This window comes from Phyllostomus discolor, chromosome 6 (genome assembly GCF_004126475.2).
Source record: "Phyllostomus discolor isolate MPI-MPIP mPhyDis1 chromosome 6, mPhyDis1.pri.v3, whole genome shotgun sequence".
Lineage (NCBI taxonomy): Eukaryota > Metazoa > Chordata > Mammalia > Chiroptera > Phyllostomidae > Phyllostomus > Phyllostomus discolor.
In genome coordinates this window covers 51,178,352-51,196,703 of record NC_040908.2, presented here as the reverse complement: position 1 = coordinate 51,196,703, position 18,352 = coordinate 51,178,352, and the positions used below count along the sequence as shown (strand labels likewise).

The window sequence follows — 18,352 nt, the reverse complement described above, 5'->3', positions numbered from 1 at the left end:
TTCTCCTTTTTCCACCCTCCCAAGATCCAGAAGGCCATTGCCCCTCCTCCTGTGTCCGGGCTGGCCTGTCCCTCCCTGCCCTAAACGCTCTACCTCGGCCGGCCTCCTCTGGTGCATGGGCCGGCGGGCCTCCCATTATCCCCGCCGGAGCGCACGGAGGGAGGCACTGCAGAGGAGGCGGCGGCCAGCTGCCGGCTTGGCTCCCCTCCCTGCCGCCGGCGAGGCTGGTGTGCAGGGGGCGGCGCGCTAACCAGCCAATCCCTGAGGCCGGCCGGGCGGGGGGCAGGGCGGCGGGAGGCTGGACCTGCCCAGGCGGGAGGCGGGGGCGCAGCTGAGGGTGCCTGGGGCCGCGTCGGCCGCACGGCTGCGGCCCAGGCCCACTGCCGGCCCCAGGCAGTGGAGGTGGGGGGGGGGGGGGGAATCCCAGGGCACCCCGTCTCCTCTGAGTAGAGGACCCAGAAGATAATACCAGCGGCATCCTCTGCGTTTCCAGGGTCAAATGACAGACTACGCCTGGGGTCCAGCAGCCTCTGGTGGGATTTCCCCTCCCACCACTGCCTAACCTCAGGACACCAGCCTCACCCAGTGCCAGTGCTATGACAACAACGTGAAGAGCAACAACCCCTGCAGTCTTCAAAGAAAAAAATAAAGCCTTGGCTATAGAAACCTTTCTTTACCCCATTTTGCAGATGAAGAAACAAGGCAAGCCAAGTGAAGTAACTTACCCAAGGTGACACAGCCAGAAAACAGCAGATCTGGGACTCCAAGCCAGGTCTATCTGGCTCTGAAGACAAGGTTTTTAACCATATGCAGCCCTACTCTCCCTCCCTCCAGCTCCCACCTCAGAAAATAGACTTCCTGAAGCCCACACGGCCTACCGCTCAAAGCCTCACCAAGCCAGCCTGCCCCCACCCCCCGCCCTGCACGCAAACACCCACACCTTACCCAGGGACAACTCATGCCTGCCTGAACACACACCCACCCCATCCAGATAGCCTCCCCACCCCCACCTCCACCACTGCTGTCACCACCTTCAGGACACTTTCTTCTCTCTTAGAAGGGCCACAGGAACCCCCACCCCCAATAAGCATCTGGGCTTCCCAACCCTGGGAAAGGCTGAGGAGGGAAGGTGGGTCCAGACCCCAAGGGCTCTGGCCTCCAGTTTCCAGACTCTGAGCCTCTGAAAGCTGCACCACCCAGGACATGAGGGGCAGGAGAACAGAGTAGGGCGAGGAAGGCCCAGTACTCCACTCCTGGATTTAATTCCTGGCATAGGTACAGCCTGCTGTGCCCCATCCCCTCTCTTTGGTGAACACCCAGAGCCTCCACCTCCCAGGAAGGAGATGTCACAGACTCTGGTCCTCACATATCTGGTTGTATTCCTGGCTACTCCATAACCTAGCTGCAGGACCCTTGTGGTGACACCTTCGCCTCACTCTGCCCATCTGTAAAATGAAACTAGAAAGAGCGGTGACCTCATACACAGATGTGAAGGTTCTGTGGGGAAATGCAGCATATCCCCTGCACAGTGTGGGTGCTGCTGGCTACCACTGTTCCTCGTTTCTGGGAGAAGTCATTCTGTGCTGCTTCTCATCTCACAGATGCAGACGCTGAGACCAGAGAGAAGTGACTCAGAGCCAGTCAGCATGTGTGACGGCCTGTGTCAGAGATGTGCCCCACACAACAGCTGTCCCACCCTGGGGTCCCAAAGGGCTCGTCAGCTGGGATAAGCTGCCTCAGAAGGGACAGCAAAGCTCGCCTCTGGTGAGGAGATTCCAGGAGGCACAGGGTCCACACCTTCATCACCCCTGGGGACAAAGGGCAGCACTGCTAGGCTCCTCTCCAGGACAGGTGACAGGCAGGGCAAGGAGCAGTGTCCTGAGGAATGGCTCAAGATGGAAAAAATGGGCTTCTGCACCCCTTAGCTCTTACCTCTGCCAGGCCAAATGAAGTTTATCCTGGTCCCAAAACCCTGGCCTGACCCACCCACCCACCACACAGTTTGCCGCTGGAACAGAGCAACTAACACCGCTTGGACAATACAATTAATACTGTTGCTGCTGCGGCCACCACCATTTATCAAGCCCCTGCTATGTACCAGGCTCTGTGCCAACCATGTCAGTAGGAGCATCTCATTTGAATTACTCTACACACAACCTTGTCTCTTCTGGGGAAACGGACTTAGAGATAGATGTTGATTATTTGCCCACATAACACACAGCTGTTGAGTGGCAGGCCAGAATTCCAATCCAGGCTTCCTCCTCCCAGTTCTCTAAGCCCAGGGAAATACAAAGAGGGATAGGGTCACTTGAATTCAGCCACTGACCTTTAAGGTATGGGTCTGAGAACAGTATCGGAGTCTTTGAGATACTGCTCTTTGCCTGGGTTCCCCAATCCCTGCCTAACGTGGTGCAAGGAGCAAGGCTTAATCCCAAAGCCACCTCCTTCTGCCACTCTCCAGCTCGTCTAGCCTCTACGAGCATCACCTACTTCTCCCAGGGCCTAAGCGGAGCAGTGCAGGGCCTCTTCCAGAGCACCAATCACAGCCAAGTTCAGTTATTTATTTACACGGCAGTCTTCCCCACGTGGGCGGGGGCCCTGTCTTCCCCAAGTTACTAGGCTCTGCACAGAGCTGGAATGTGCTGAGCTGAGTTTCTACGCAAGGAGGGAGGAAAGGCAGGGGGTTGGGCGATACAGAGGCCACTTTCCTGGCCGGCTTTCACTGAGGTCCCCAGGAATCAGTGGGACACCTCTTCTCCTGGGAGGGCAGGATCTGACACAGCTGAACTGGAGCTGAGTCGCAGCTTGCTCGGCTCAGCCCACATCTTCCTCACCAGCCCACGGGAGCCACCCTGACTTTCTGCTTCACCAGCCCCCACTGATAACTCAGTCCTACCTCAACCACAATTCCTGGCCCACCCCCTGCGGTTACCCTAAGAGGAGCCCACGGTCCCTGAGGAGTCCACCTGCACCCACCACTGTCCCACCCTGGCACCCTGCCTTTTCTGAGGCATCTGGAATGCCAGGGCTCCAAGGAGTCACAAAGGCACCTGCTGGGGCCACTCTGCACACCCAACCCTGCCCCATCTCCATCTGCTCCTCTTTTCTACATTTGGAGCTCCACAGTGACCGACCCAGAGGTGCTTGGGACCTTTCTGTATGGGGGCCAAGGTGCCTATGCACCTTCCACCATGACCTCCCAACAGGAGGAATGGGGCCACAGTCCTCACCACCAGGGAGAGGCGAATAAATTCACTCAAACACACAAAATACTCCAAGACTGAGGAGCTCCAGAGCACAGACACCCACAGGCCAGAGCCCGGGCAGATAGGTAAAGACTAGGGAACGGGAACGATTCAGACACAGACCAAGCAAGCACCGACCCCATGTCAGGCCCCACATTTGGAGTGAAATGTACCACATCTTATTTCACCCTCAAAACAAACCAACAAGACAGGAGTTATTCATGTCCATTCTACAGATGGAGAAACTAAGATACAGAGAGGCTAAGCACCTTGCTCAAGGTCACACAGCTACAGAACGAGGAGGGTTCCTGCTGCCCCCTCACTCGTAACTATACAGTCCGGGCTGCCCTGTGCAGCCCTGTGATTTTCATGTCGACCTACCTCTTCTGGAGTTGGCGGTGGGTAGATGGACTTCTCCTCCCTGGCCATGGCTGTGTCCTGAATGAGGTCACTCCCCACAAAGCTTTATTTCAAAGCTCAGTTCAAGCCCACTTCCTCCAGGAAGCCTTCTCGAGTTACTACAGTCCTCTGCCAGCTGACAGCACTTCTAATGTTTCTCACTTGACACTTGGTGCTGCTATTTGTCTCTCTGGTGTCCTGCCTCTCCGAGCAGAATGGCCAGAGGCATACCTTTTCAAAGCCCCTGTGGGGTTTTGCCCAACATTCCCACACCGAAGCCACTTGGAATCAAGTGTGGGGGAAGTCTGTGACCTCCTTCCCTTCCTTCTTCATCACACAAAGGATCCTGCCAAAGAAACCCAACACCCCCTCCACCTTCAGAGCCTATGTTTGAAGTCCCTGGTGTCCACGCATCAATTTCCACCCAAGTAATTGCAGCCCATCACACACATCATCCCTTATATTTGAAACTCTTTGCGGTTGTCATGGGAACTGCCTTTGCCTTCATTCACTGATCAGGCCTCACAATTAGCTTCAGCAGCGGAAGTCTGTGTCAACAGCAATCTCAGGGAGGAGGATGATGAGGAGGAGGAGGTGGAGGCGGAGTAGCAGCAATAGAAGAAAAGGTGTTCCTCCTCAGAGATACAGCAGAACCAGACTGAACCCAGGCACCCAGCAATGTCCACGGAAACAGAGTCAGAGCCAGTCGAGCACTCCACCTGCAAGCCTCAGTACCGACAGGCAGGACGCGCCCTGGCCCTGAGGCTGACAGGTAGCAGGAGTGGCTCTGCCCATACTCCCCATGCCCTCATAGAGGCTTGTGAGGTCTTACGATCTTTGAACCTTATTAGGGTCTCTCCACCCCACATTCAACAGCCTGGGACCACCAAATGTTCCAGAAGTCAAGTAAGTAACAGGAGACCTTAAGAGGTGGGATGGGAATGCTGAGTGGTTTAGGAACCTGGGGGGAGCCTCCTGGAAAACTTCCTGGGGGCATTAACACAAAGGGTCTTACCTTCTACCTGCCTGATCCAAGAACACCTGCAGGCGGTCCCCTGAGACTTGGGTCCTTCCACACCCCTGCCACCAGTGACTGGATGTTCAAGCACTTGGGGAGCATCTCTACACACCTCAGGCTCAGAGGAGATGCCTTCCTCCTTCTGGAAGTGCCTGTCTTCCCATCTCACCCGCCCCCACATCCTTCACATATCGCTACACTGAAACTCTCAAAACGTGTCCCTTCCCTTTCCCACTGGGCTCTCTGGGCCCAAAGATGACTAAAGGCTGGTGGTCTCTGCCCTCAAGGCATCCCTCCCTGGTACCCCTACCAGACTGCACTGTAATTATTTGTTTCCACGCTCATCTCCTTCCACAGACTGAGAGCTCATTAGGGACAGAATACATGCTGCCTCCTCTTTACTCATAGCTCAGCCGCAGCCCTGCACACAGCCAGTCCCAGGCGAGACTTGCTGAATGAGGCTGGGAAAGCAACTCGCGGGTCTACGAGTTAAAGCAGATGACGTCCTGCCCTGGGAAACTGGAGCAACACCAGAGAGAGGAGCTGCCCTCCCCTGGTGCATTCCGGGGATACTGTGGGTCCTGGGACAGAGAAAACATTCCAGGAAGGTGTCTCTCCTCCCTGTCCTCCTAGCATGAGCTCTCCCGTTCCTGATGGCTCCCGTCCTGAACAGGAACCCAGCCCAGACAGGACCCAGCCTTCACAGTGAAAGTCTGCCATCCCTCTCTCTTATAGGACTCCAGGGTCATTTCCAGCATCCACGAGGGAACTGGGACACTCAGAGCTTGCCCTTAAAGGGCACAGCAATCAATAAAAAGACAGGAAAAAAAATGAGATGAGAGAGCCACCCAATGTCCTCCTCACGAGGAATGGCTTAGAAGTAGGACAGACTCTAGTGCAGTAGCTAATCACCTGCTTTTGGTCCAGCATTTCCACACCCTTCCTGCAGCTTCCCAGTGGTCTCCAGGAGAGGTGGGACACTACTGGGCACGTGCAGGCTGGCAAATGCCTCCAAATGACTCTACCCAGTGTCACTTCCCCTCCACTTGGAGAATCTAGAAATTACTGCTTTGCCAGTCATGGGAGGTGCATTAATCTGCCCACGAACTCCCTGGCTGGGTGCGGGAATGTGGGGCACGGCGGAGCTAGGACTTGCATGGGTCAGAGTGAGCAGGGCGGGCAGGCAGCTTGTGCAGCCTGAGGCAAAGCAAGCAAACCCCACCCCCCCAACCTACAGTCGCCAGGACAGCCTGGAGGCCGGCCCGTGGCCCCCCGCCAGGCTGTGGCTTTCTTTTTTCCCCTCCCTGGGTGACTAGTGAAAACCTGAGTTATCAGATTTCTTATGCAAACAGCAGGGGACAAAGCCACTGAGGGGCGTGTGCCTTCCAGGTGTCCCTGCAGAAAGGCCCTGTAGACACTCCAGCAACCCTCAAGAACTCCCCCCCAAAGGCAGTAGCCGGACTGCAGCAGGGCTCAAGGTAGGAGAGGAGGTGGCAGCCCGAGTGTCCTGCCTCAGCCCATGAGAGAGCGGCAAAGAAGTGAAGGGGAACTAGTGACAGCTCCTGAGCCCCCTGATGTGGTCTTCCAACTCTGCTGGTCACCTCACTAGCTTCGAGAATAAGAGGCCCAAAGCACAGAGGTGATGACTGACTCCGGGAGGGTCTGTGCAGAGGCATGCTTGGGGCCAAAACTAAACAGATCTAGTTTCACCATGGCCTCCAGTCAGGTCTGTGGGTGGGAGACGCCCCTTTCTACTAGGGAGCTCTGGACAGAGCCATTGGGTGGAGAGCCACACCCCACTTCTCTTGCTATTCTTTCCCCCGCAGCAGATAATTAAAACATGGCCACGCCCACAAGGAGAAGCAGTGAGCGTCACTGTGGGTTAGAACCCAGGAAACCACCGTCCCCCTCCACACCCCTCACCACTTACCTTGGGGTGGGGACAGGGATCCTAACCCAAAATATCCTTCTGAGAGCGGTCACCCAGGACAGCTACTTCCCCAACCCAGAAATGTCATCTGCACGTTCAGCTCACCAGCCACTAGCAAGCACTTGAAAGGCAGCTAGTGCGGCTCAGTTACTGAATTTAATTTTACTTAATTTAAATTAATTTGAACTTATTTACTTATTTTTTAGAGAGAGGCGAAAGGAGGGAGAAAGAAAGGAAGAGAAATAGGATGTGAGAGAGAAACACTGACTGGGTGCCTCTCATATGCACCCGACTCAGGACCGAACCTGCAACCTAGGCACGTGCCCTGACCCGGAATAGAACTGACCACCTTTCACTTTGTGGGGCAAGGCCCCACCCACAGAGCCACACCGGTCAGGGCTTAATTAATTTGCATTTATATAGCCACACATGGCTAACAGCTACCATACTGAACAGCTCAGGTAGAGCACGCTTGTTAAATCTGGAGAAGTCATGAATACTCTTGAGAATCTACCAAAAACCATGGGCCCTTTTCCCTGAGAAAAGCTACCCCTGCACACTCTCAGCATTTGGCTGAAGTTTGCAGAAAATTCACAGATTCTCTTTCAACCTAGGTCTGAGATCAGGTCTATGTATAAGATTGTCTAGAACTTGACAAAAACTTTATGGTCTAAAGGAGATGTTTCTTCTGCAATGTAGTTATCTGAGGACTATGAACATAGCCTTGATATTATACTTTACATAGTTTTAGCAAGAGATACCAAGGGTGGAAGCCTCCGCCCTTTAGAGGATGTCCTCATAACATCCCTGCCATTCAGCACCCCACCTCGGCCCAGACACAGGAAACGCAGCACTGGGTATGGCTTGCTCTTCAGTTTTGGAACAGCTACAAACGTTAGACAATTCTTTTTTCTAGCAGGACTTCAGTGTGCCTGCTTACAACTCCCACCCACTAAGAAATGTTCTGCACACTCCTCTATGTGACAGAGCTGACTCCGTCTTCCACCCCAGAGCTGCCTGCATTCCTCTACCCGTGTCCAAGCTGAACAGGCCAGCCTCCTTCCACTGCCTCTCCTGTGACTGCTCTGAAAGATGTCCTCAACACAGGCTATCAACATTCCTTTTCGAGTTTCAGCTCTTCTCACCTGCTAGGAAGGCAGCGCTCTGCATTTATTCCTTCTCTTTTTTAAAGCAAGTACGTGACTTTGGACTTACCCTAATTAAAGTCCATCAGGTTTGGTTGGGCCCACTGTCCCACACTGCCCCTGTCTCCTTAACCCCTAATCTATTATCCAGCTTAATACCTGCACCTTCCTCCACCACCTACCCACAGATCTAACACACCTACCCCTTACCTACATCTGATGAAGAAGGCACGACTGCCTTCAGCTGCATAGGCCTCCAGGCCCTTCCTTAGGTTCCAGGAATCTATGAACATACCCTTCCTCTTCCCAGCCACCATCAGCTACTACTCCCTCAGGGGTCTCCAATGTCCCGAGTCAGGCCCCTGAACAGCAGACATCAGAGAACCCTTTCCTGACTCTCTTCAGAGCACACACAGGTCCCTAGAGGGTTTTACCAATGACTCACTAGACAAGCAGCAAACGGGCTCCAGAAGAGCAACAAACCTGGAATAAATCTCAAGAGGTTCTGGTCTCCCTGGCCTACAGGGTAAAGAAATGGTTGGGTCATCCTCCTTAACCTTGTTGGCAACTGGGGTTCTCTTACCTGTTTATTAAGACTTATTTCTGTCCTCCTCTCCAAGCCCCCTCCCTTCTCACGGTCTCCAGCTCCTCAGACGCCTGTGGACACACAGACCACCTAGGAGTCTGGTGAAAGTGGACATTACGGCTCACTAAGTCTAAGGTGGCGCCAAGTGATGTCATTGCTGCTGGTCCAATAATGAGCAAGGTGGGAGTATGGGTGTGAACCACTCAGGTGCCCCAAGACTCAGCTAAGCAGTTTGCAGAAGAGTTCAGAAGGTGCCCATCACCTCAGCTCTCCTATGCATCAAAGGACTTCCACTCTAACTACATAGCAGATACACCTGGGAGCCCCAGCCCCTGTGGGTCCACCCCAAACCAATTAAATCAATGTGGAGGGGCGGGACCCAGGTGAGCCCCAGATGGAACCCTGGTCCACATGGTTGACAAAAAGGTTGAACCAAATAAATAAATTGAAAAAAATAAATAAAATAAATGCAGGGGCAGGGGAAGACTAAAGAAGGATGCCCTGACCAGGTAGGTCAGTTGGTTAGAGCATTGTCCTGATACACCAGGGAACATACAAGTATCAACCAATGAATGAATAAATAAGTGGAACAACAAATCAATATTTCTCTTTCTGAAAGAAAGAAAGAAAGAAAGAAAGATTGAAACAGGGCAATTATACCAGTGCCATCTCTTCAGGATGATTTTAAATAAAAAATTGGCCCTCTGATCTGTCCAAGAAGCTGGCAGGAGATACCATCATTTATCTGAAGATATGTTAGTTTGACTGTGTTGCTCTGTGAAGAATCACAGGGACCCCCAAAGTTCACCACCTGCCTTTCTAAAGCTTCACAAACCACCTTTGTAACAATCTGGTCTAGAACCATCAAAAGTTGACATTGAAGTTATAATTTTCCAAATCTCTTTGACAAACTGAACTTTTTGCCTGGGTCTGGTCTTTTGCCCCCTTTCAGTCATCGTAATTCATGAAGATGTCACCGCGCATACACGTCTGAAGGTGTTCGGCAGGGAATGAATGATTCAGACTCCGGCAGACGGCTGGCTCTGCTTTCCTAGCCATGCACGCTTCAGTCCTTCCCTGTTTATACCTCCTAACACAACAGGGGCCCAATGGCTACTACTCTCTGTGTCATTCACTGGTTATGCTCTCTGAAGTTGTAAGCCTACCCCTTCCTTCTCATTCTTACTGGGAGTAATAAAAGGCTTTTATTGTCTTGAGTATTTTCCACCAGCTTCAGCATATTCTGGTCACTGCAGTTCCTGACTCTCCTCTTACCCCTGTTCAGACCACTCGTGAATCTACCTTTGGTGTCACGCACCCTTTTCCGCCCAAGGAACAGGCCACAGCCGTGCCGCACACAGCCCGTTTGGCTCTTCCCCCTCGCCCACCACCTTCCTCCTCAGGGCACCATTCAGGACTGTTCCTTCATCATTTCCTTTTTAAAGAGCCATCTTAGCCCTCCAGCTAACTTCCCTTTGAGAGCCTGTGGCCTTGGGGTTAAAAACTTTTTTGAAAAGCAGTATGAAAAACATTTGTGTAAAGTCTATGGTAAACACCTCTCTTGCCCAGTCTTCTCTCTGGCCTCACCACCCTAAGATGGGGTCCCTTTCTCTACAGTCTCATCACTTCTACTTTACCCATCAACTCTCCCTTTGTTGGTGGAAAGAATCCCTCCTCATAGCCTCTATCTTTAGGAAGACATATCTCACAGCAGGTGAGGCACAAATCCACCAGCTGTTCTAATATTGCTGAGCGATCCCTAATTCCAAGGTATCTTGTCTCAAAACGGGCACGGAGAGCTGTTTCAACCACTTGGCTGAGTGTCAGACAGTGTCTCACATGATATATATTCCGATTTCTTTCCCTTTTCACTGATCACATTCTCAGTCGTGCTTCCACGCTTGTGCATACATCTTCCAGTGCAGCACCTCCCCCCCTACACACACACAAAGGGCTTTTCTCCCACCCTACCAGGCGTTCACTTCCCTTGTCCATGAGCAACTTTTCAGTTCTGCAAAGGACCAGAGTGCTCCTTGTTCCTGCTGTCCAGCCTCCTCCCCAGCAAAGAGGCTGGCAAACTCCTCCCTCCCTCTGCCTGGCCCTGCAATTCTGATATGAGCATGTTGGAGAATGTCTTGAGATAAACATTTAATATGAACTGCATCTTTAAAATTACAACCCAGAGGCTCACTAATGCACAACTGTGCATGTGCAAAGATTAATTATTTTCTAGATGTTCTAGGGATGTTCTGTCACCAAGCACTGATTACCTACTATGTGTCAGACATTGTGCACACTTGGTCTCAATTTCCACAACAGCCCTGCAGAAAAAAGGGTTACCGCATCTGACGAATGAGAAAACTGATACTCAGGAGAGTGAGCAGCACAGGGCTTCCTTTGGGTTCTGAGACCACTGTGTCTCCACACCCACCAGATTGGACTTTTCTGATCAGCTGTCGTGTGCCACAGGCCACCACTCAGGTAACAAGAATGTGGCGGTCACACAACCTCGGGCATCAGCCCAGGACCTAAACGCTTCCTGGAACTAGGAAGGACGACTGTGGTACAGGAGTGAACCAACGCTTTAGGTGTGTTACTGCACTTTAGGACCCAGAGCGGCAGTCATCTGCCCCTGGTGGGAGGGCCACCCTGGGAGCTGTCTCTAGCCTTACAATGCTGAACTTCCCTTGTGAGTGGAGGGGCTCCACAGCACCACCACCCACCCCCTCCACCGGGAAAAGAGTGAGGAGCAGGGAAGGAAGCCAGGAAACCCAAGATAATATTTAGCTGCTTACAGGATGATACAGAGCGGCTGTCAGCAGGTAGCTCAAAGGAAGCCGGGAGAGGCGCAGACAGGATGGAAGTAAGGAAAAGGCACCCAGAAGAGGAAATACCAGGGAACAAGGATGCAAGGAGATGCTCTGATTCCCAAGAGACTCCCATGTCTTGTTCCACCTGAAGAGTCAGGGCCAAATTCTAAAGTTCTAATCCTAAACCAAAACCAAAGAAAACGCAGGTGCCAGGAATGCATCTCCTCCTTTCTCAACTTCCCCAATCCCGGGACTTGTTCCTCTGCTACCTGGCTGCTTAGATTGCATGGTTAAGGTCCCAGCAGTCCCCGTAAACGCTGACTCTGGAGCTCCTTCGCTCAGGCAGAGCCTCCAGGCGCCTCGGCTCTGCTAGAGGTGCATGCATTAAACGCACTGTTGCCCGGGTAGTGGTTCCCACGCCTTCAGCCTTCGCAGACTGATAAAAAAGTTATGGAGACTGATACCAGTTATCCTTTTGTACTTTGCTAAGACTTCTTTAAAAAAAAAGATCAACTCTCTATCAACACCATCATTTCCTAAAAGAAACCAATGTTACTCCAATAGGTTTGATTTTTAAAAAAGAGCACGTTTTAAACATTAAGAAGTGGAGTTGAGCTATTATTAAAACAAAGCAATCCTCTTTAAGTCATAGAAAATTCACTTTAAGAAAAAAGCTCAATCCATTGTCTCCTTTCCATTATTTCTCCAGAAACTGAGAGACACTGTCATGGGCCACCACGTGGACCTTCTGTCCTGGGATCCCGCAGGCCACCGGCCACACTTTCCCTGACCCCGGGGCCCGGAGGAGCAGCCGACCACGGCAGTGCACACATCTCTCAGCAGGGCTGTCTCTAAGCCTCAGCCAACCCAGATCGCAGGTGTCTTAACCACGACCACCCAGCTGCCAGGCGGCAGCTCACACACAAGGATGACAGGACTCTGGCCTCGCTCCAGCCCCTTTCGCTCAGGTATGTCTCATCGCTGCTGAAGAATAACTTAAACCTGGTTCACAAGGGCCACTGGTTCCAGGAACATCCAGCCTAGAAAGCTCAGCCCTCTACCCCTCAGGTTTGATTATGGGAGGAATGGAATGAAACAACGGGTGGAGAAGGGGGTGAACACTGGAAGGAAGGAAGCAAAGGAACCCAGCTTTACAAACTAGACTGGACAGGTTCTCCCCACCTCAAAACACCGTATCTCACGCCCAGGAGTAAAACTCACCGCTGATCCCACCACCCTTTCAGCAATGACCCATGAGGCATTGGCCCAGCATGATGCCCACTCCCCCCAACACCAGCAACGGAAAGGGCTGTACACTTCTCCCAAGCTGGGATGGGAGCTGCAAATGTGATCCAGATGTCTGCTTTAACCCGAGACTAGGGAAACAGGGCCCCAAGTCTCTGATCCCAAGACCATGATATTATACATCCACTAGGAGTGGATAGGAGAAGGTGAGAGGGGGCAGATACATCCCAGCGACACCCAATTTCCGCCCCCCAATACTTCCATCATTCAACCTAGCCACAGGACTGCAGCTCCACCAAGCCCATGGCACAGCTCTGCACCCAGCGATCAGGAAAACCCCAGCCAAGTCCATCAAAGCCACAGGTGCCCTAGCCCTCAGAAGCAGAATGGCAAACAGCTGGAAAGGGCTTCAAAGATCAAGCACAACCCCTCCATTTCTCCTGAGAGAAGACAGGCTCAGAGAGAGGACCAGTTTTCTAATCCTCTGGATGAATCAGTGGCAGAGCCAGGGAGCCCCACAGACAGCGCAGGCCTCCGTCTCTGTCCAGCGTCAATTCCACTGCCGAAGCGACTTCAGCCGCTACACCGTGCCTGCCGAGCTGCTCGACTTCGCTCGTCCCTACTTCTGCCAACTCTCTGCTGTCACGGCTGCCACCAACCTCATGGAAGGGAAGGGTGGCCAATGTGGGGTCAGTGCCTCTTCACTTCCCTCCTCTGATCTCATCTCAACTCCTCCTCCCCTCCCTCTACCCCGCTACTCCAAATACAGGGAGTACTCTTCCCTGAGGTGACAGTGTCTCAAAAACACATCATTCATTCATTCAATTAGTATCTGAGTGCTTCTGACACATCAAGAGACTAAGCCAGGTCCTGGAACAGAGATAAACAGTCTTGACTTCAAGAAGCACTTAGTAGGGGAACCCAAATCCTGGGTTACTCATTAAATTCCCAAGCAATTTCAACTGGCTCTCCTGCTGTCTGTCTGAGAAAAAACACTGGTACCCAAGAAAAGGTTTACAGAGAGAAATATCCCACTCTGTCAAGGGCAGCATAAAACCACTCCAGATTTTTCTTTCTAAACCCCATCAGCCTCCATCCCTTACCTGACACCATCACTTCCCCACATCACCCAAGTGCTGGTGGGATCTTGAAATACATGAGGGCTCCAGCAAGATAAGGAACTTCTAGAGATAAAGCTGGATATCACTGTCCAGTCTGCTGAGACCTAGTTACTGTATTATAAATTATCAGCCTAGCAAAGGAGCCCAAGGCAGCCTCCAATGGCTCTAACACTCAAAGTTGGACCAAGAGGCTGGAATGCGTGGGTGGGCTTAACTGTCTTTACCAAGACCCCTGGGAATACAGCACACTCAAGAAAGGAACAGGGTAGTCAAGCACCGGCCAGCTTACCTCCTTGAGAAGCCCCACTTTCTTCTTCAGCACCTCACACTTGCGCAGTTTGCAGATTTGATGTGTGCGGCGGTTGGTACAACTGGTGCATGCCCCACAGTTCTCCAGCCGCCGGCAGGGCTCACAAGTACCACACCGTTTTCGTTTCTTTCGCCCATCTCCACCCCCTCGGAATTGAGGTTCACTCCCAGGCATCGGGAGCCCGGACTCCTGGAAGCCCCCTACCATTACTTGGCCCTGAGGGAAGTCATAAAGGCCTGGCAGGTCCGGCTGGACTGCCAGGGGCACCTGAAACTGACTCATGACGCTACCAGAAGTGGGGGCATAGGTGCCAGGGCTGAGCCACAGTCTAGCTTCCTGCCTGCTACAAAGGCCACCGGACAGGTCCTTCTTTCCTAAAACAGTCAAGAGTCTACAAGGTGAAGGCAAGTAGCTCCAGTCTCTGGGGTGGGCACCTCTTCACCTCCTCTGCAGCAGTCTGATAGGGCTCAGTTGGGGGCCACACTCCCACTTGCTGGGGCCCAGGGTCTGGGGGACGACAGCAGCAGCAGAACCCAGAGAAAGGATCATCTTGACTGGGTGGGCTCTTCACCCTCACCCACCCTGGACCCAGGCATGAGGTGAGCAGGTGTGTGATGGGGACAGAGCAGGGTGAGGGGTTTCTCCTGATATTTCTTCTCCCAAGTCAGGATGATGAAGGCAACGCTGCCTGAAAGAGACAGAAAGGGGAAGCACATCACTCAGGGCTCAGGGACAACTTTCACGTGTTAACCTCTTCCTGCTGCTAGGAAAAGAGAAAATGGGGGAAGCAAAGGGGCTTGTTCAATGAAGTTCTGTTCAGAACCCCTTGGCAGGACACAATAGCACCCACTCCCTGCCTGAGGGAGGAGGCTGAGGTCCCAATGGGTTATTAAGGGCACGTCGACCATGAATTGAAGAAGGTGGTCAAGATGACATAAAAAAGTCGTCCTCTGTCCCACCCCCACGGGCCTGGAAGAGTTTCAACCAAATTCCCACACACCCCTCACTGAAGGTCGGTGGGGCCTCCCCAACGGAGAAGAGCTTTCAAAATAAAGTTTGATGAGAGCTGCACTCGGCGGGGCTGCCCAGGCGCCCCCAGCATGGGGACAGCCCAGAGGGGGGTCGCACCTAGCGTAGCCCTCGCTGGCCTCCCGGCCGCGCCCCCCACGCCCGCCTGTTCGCCAGGCCAGGGAGGACAGTCCGCTTAGCCAAGGGGGCGCAAGGAGGGGGGCTCAAGGAGGGGGGCGCGCTCCAGCTTGGCCCGGGCCGCGCGCGCGCCGCCGCTCTGGCTCCTTTGTTCTGGGGCCTTGGCCGCTCGGCTCCAGCGGCTCCGCAGCCCCCGCCCCGCCGCCCCCACCCGGCTCCGCTACTCTCTGACCCGTGGCACTCCAGCCCCGTCCCCCGCAACAAAGTAGCGGCCCCCCCCCCCCCCGATGGCGGGTCCCCGGGCCGTCCCCTCCCCTGGGGCTGGGCCCCTCACGCCTCCCCGCCGCCCCTCCCCCACCCCGGAGCCGGAAAGGCACCGACTGCACCGACCTGCCCGCCGCCTCCGGGGCGGAGCGCACAAAGGGGCAAAGTTTCCCGGCCCGCGCTGCTGCCACCACCGTCGCGGCCGCCGCCGCCGCCTGGGGCACCCGCCTCCTGGAGCGCCTGGCCCAGCCGAGCTCGGCGCACGGAGCCCCCCGCCCAAGCCGAGAGGGGACGGCTCAGGAGGAAGGAAGAGGCAGCGGCGGCCGCGGCGGCAGCAGCAGCAGCAATGAAGGCGTCCGCGGGACTCCCCGCCCCCCGCGCGCCGCGGCACGTGCTCGCCCGGGGACTCCCCCGCCCGGGAGGGCGCGCACGTGCGGCCCCGCGGAGCCCCGCCGGCCTCGCCGCAGCCCCCTCAGCCGGGCCTGGGGCTGCGCGAAGGAGGGAGTTCCCGTGGAGGGGGAGGGGACGGAGCAGGCTACCCACCAGCGGGTGGGGGCAGGGTTCCTTACCGCTGCGCCTTTGCACCTGCAGAACCTCCCCACCCCCGCGGTCCGCCCTCCCTAGACCCGGCCACCCCCTTGGGGTGGCTGCCCCCGCCCTCCGGTGCTTCTGCAGCCCCGGCGGGCGAGGCGGGCCGCACGGGGTGGGGCACTCGGACCTCCCAGCCTAGGCCCTCTCCGAGCCGGCCCGAGATCCCCACTTCCTGCCACTCCCTGCGGGCCGCGGCGGTCTGGGACGACCCCGGTACCCTCGGGATTCCTGAGCTCCGGACCCGACTGACCCCCCGCCCCCGACTGCTGCTCGCTCATTTCGAGGCAGGACAATGGGGGACATCGCGCGTTTGCGTACCGAGTCAGCCTGGCCGGCAAAGAGGGGGTACCCGGGGACAGAGGGCGCGCGGGCCGGCTGTGGGGCACCTTCGCGGGGGTCACGGCCGAGCGCCTTGCCCAGGCGGACCCCAGGACCCTGCCATCGCGAGCCTCCCCCGCGCGGCGCTCGGCTCTTTCGCGTCGAAAACAAAGACTAATCCGATACCCCCGCCCTGCCTCTCAGAGGAGGGGGAACGGGCGCGTCGCGGAGGGTAACCGAGGAGGACAAGCGTTCAGGAGGGGCTCGGACAGCTTGGAGGGGACCATGGCACAACCAAGCCCTGTAACCAGGCGCAGACACTTTGAAAAGTCACCCCGGGATATTTTTTCAGCCAGGGGGCAAGGGGCAAGGCACAAGAATATTTCCAAGTTGCTTAACAGCCCCTTCTCTCTGTTGCTTTTCTCCCTCACCTGTTGTTCAGGCCAAGTTGAAATTCCAGGTTAGATTAATTCAACTCCACCCCTCTGGCCTGACTGCCAGGCTGGTGCCTGCAGCTGCCTTCCACCTACCTGGGTTGCTGGGGAGAAGGGTGGATCTCTAATACACACACACACACACACACACACGCGTGTGCGCGCGCGCGCGCGGGCAAGTCCTGGCAGAAACAACCACGGGCAGACTGGCCTGACCAGTTTGGGCTGTGTTCACGGAGCCATCCAGGTACCTGGCAGGCATCCCCGCCAGGCTGAAGCTAACAAGTCAGCCAGAACTGGAAAAAGAGCATTCGGCCGGCTATTCAGAAAAAAAAAAATGTTACTGATCTCTGGTAGCGCTGTCCAAGGCAGCCCTAGGTGGTAGGAGAAGCTCGGGTTCTGTCTGGAGTTTCCCTTCTAGCATGCTTGATTTTGACAGCCTGCTCCAGTGGTGAGGTTGTCGGCTGCGGGGTGCGTGGTGAACATGGCTGCAATACCTACTTCCTACCCTGGACTTTGAGAGAACCAAAGAGTTTCTATTCAGGGAAGTAAGTCTAGAACTGAGAAGAGAAACCAATAGAGTGTAATTTTCAATCAAACATAAGAACAGGTTGTGGACTTGTAATTGTTTTTAATGTTATAATTGTTCGATGTTTTAAATTTATTTTAATAGAAATTATATTAAATAAAATGTAGAAAAGTCAGAAGATTAGAAGACGAACATCACTCCAATACAATATTGAACCATTTGCTGCATTTCTCTCTAGCCTTTTCTGTGGGCAGAGTAGTTTCCTTTTTTAATAAAATGGTTGTCCTCACACTGATTATACCATTTGCTGTCCTCTTTTCACTTAACATTATATCATAAGTATTTCCCTATTTTTTATACAATCTCAAGAGAGACAGTGTGAAAATGAGGTGAAGACACTGACTTAGGAGCCAGAGAACCCTGGGTTCCAGACCTGGCTTTGCCATTTGCTAGCAGAGTGACCTTGGGCCAGGTATTCACCATCTTTCAAGAGAACACAAGTAAAGTACTTAACATAGGGCTTAATAAATGACAATTATTGTTTAATCTATAGAACAACCTTGTGCGGTAGGTACTAAATCCATTTTATAGATAAGGAAGCAGATAAAGTAATCCCAAGGTCACTCAGCTAGTAAACTGTAGACTCAGAATTTGAGCCTGGGATCTTTCCTCCTGTATTCTTTCTTGGCAAGTGGTACCAGCAATTTCCTATGCCAATTTACTCTTCACCAACTATGTACAGAGGGTGTTTTCACACAGTCCTCTGGCTTAGGTAACTAGGAGGCTGCTGGTGCCTTTCACCAAGACAAAGTACAGGAGGAAAGATGCTTGGGGACATCAGCGCCGAGATGAGTGTGGAGCTGAGGGGCAGTCTGGGCTGGAACACACATGGGCCCCTGTCAGCGAGGCCTCAGGTAAGGAGGAGCTCATCAGGAGTGGCCAAGGAGAATGAGAGGAAAAGGCAGCCTGGACAGATCCCCAGGGAACACCAGCTCCTGAGGGACAGCACCTGACAAGGAGTCAGCAATTAGAAGGAAGGAGCTGGCTGCCACTGAGATAGGAGGGAAACCTGGCCCAGGCCGGAGACCTGCCTGTCAGGTCGTCCTACTTACTGCTTCTCCCCCTGGAACCTTGCACCTTGCAGTCTCGCTGCTCTTTCCTTGTGTCTGGGGAAAACTCTTCCCGTTTCAGCCCCTTCCAGCTACTTCTTCTACCTGTCAAATTCCCACTTATCCTCCAAGTGTCCGCATAAATGCCAGCT

The 18,352-nt window shown here is 54.0% G+C and overlaps 1 protein-coding gene across 4 annotated transcripts in view; it reads right to left on the bottom strand.

The window, feature by feature from the left end:
* Positions 1-16,582, bottom strand: part of TET3 (tet methylcytosine dioxygenase 3) — a 103,183-nt gene extending 86,601 nt beyond the window's left edge. The window contains exons 1-2 of one of the 4 annotated variants that reach the window (XM_036028162.1): positions 16,560-16,582; positions 13,789-14,497 (exon numbers count right to left, since the gene is read on the bottom strand). In XM_036028162.1, the coding sequence (XP_035884055.1) occupies positions 13,789-14,091 (303 nt within the window). In that variant the 5' untranslated portion in view covers positions 14,092-14,497; positions 16,560-16,582. Of the gene's footprint in view, positions 1-93; positions 242-13,788; positions 15,023-15,345; positions 15,550-16,559 lie in introns of those variants that run through there. The other 3 variants (XM_036028161.1, XM_028515598.2, XM_036028163.1) reach the window with 3 other exon arrangements.
* Positions 16,583-18,352: the final 1,770 nt, after the last annotated feature.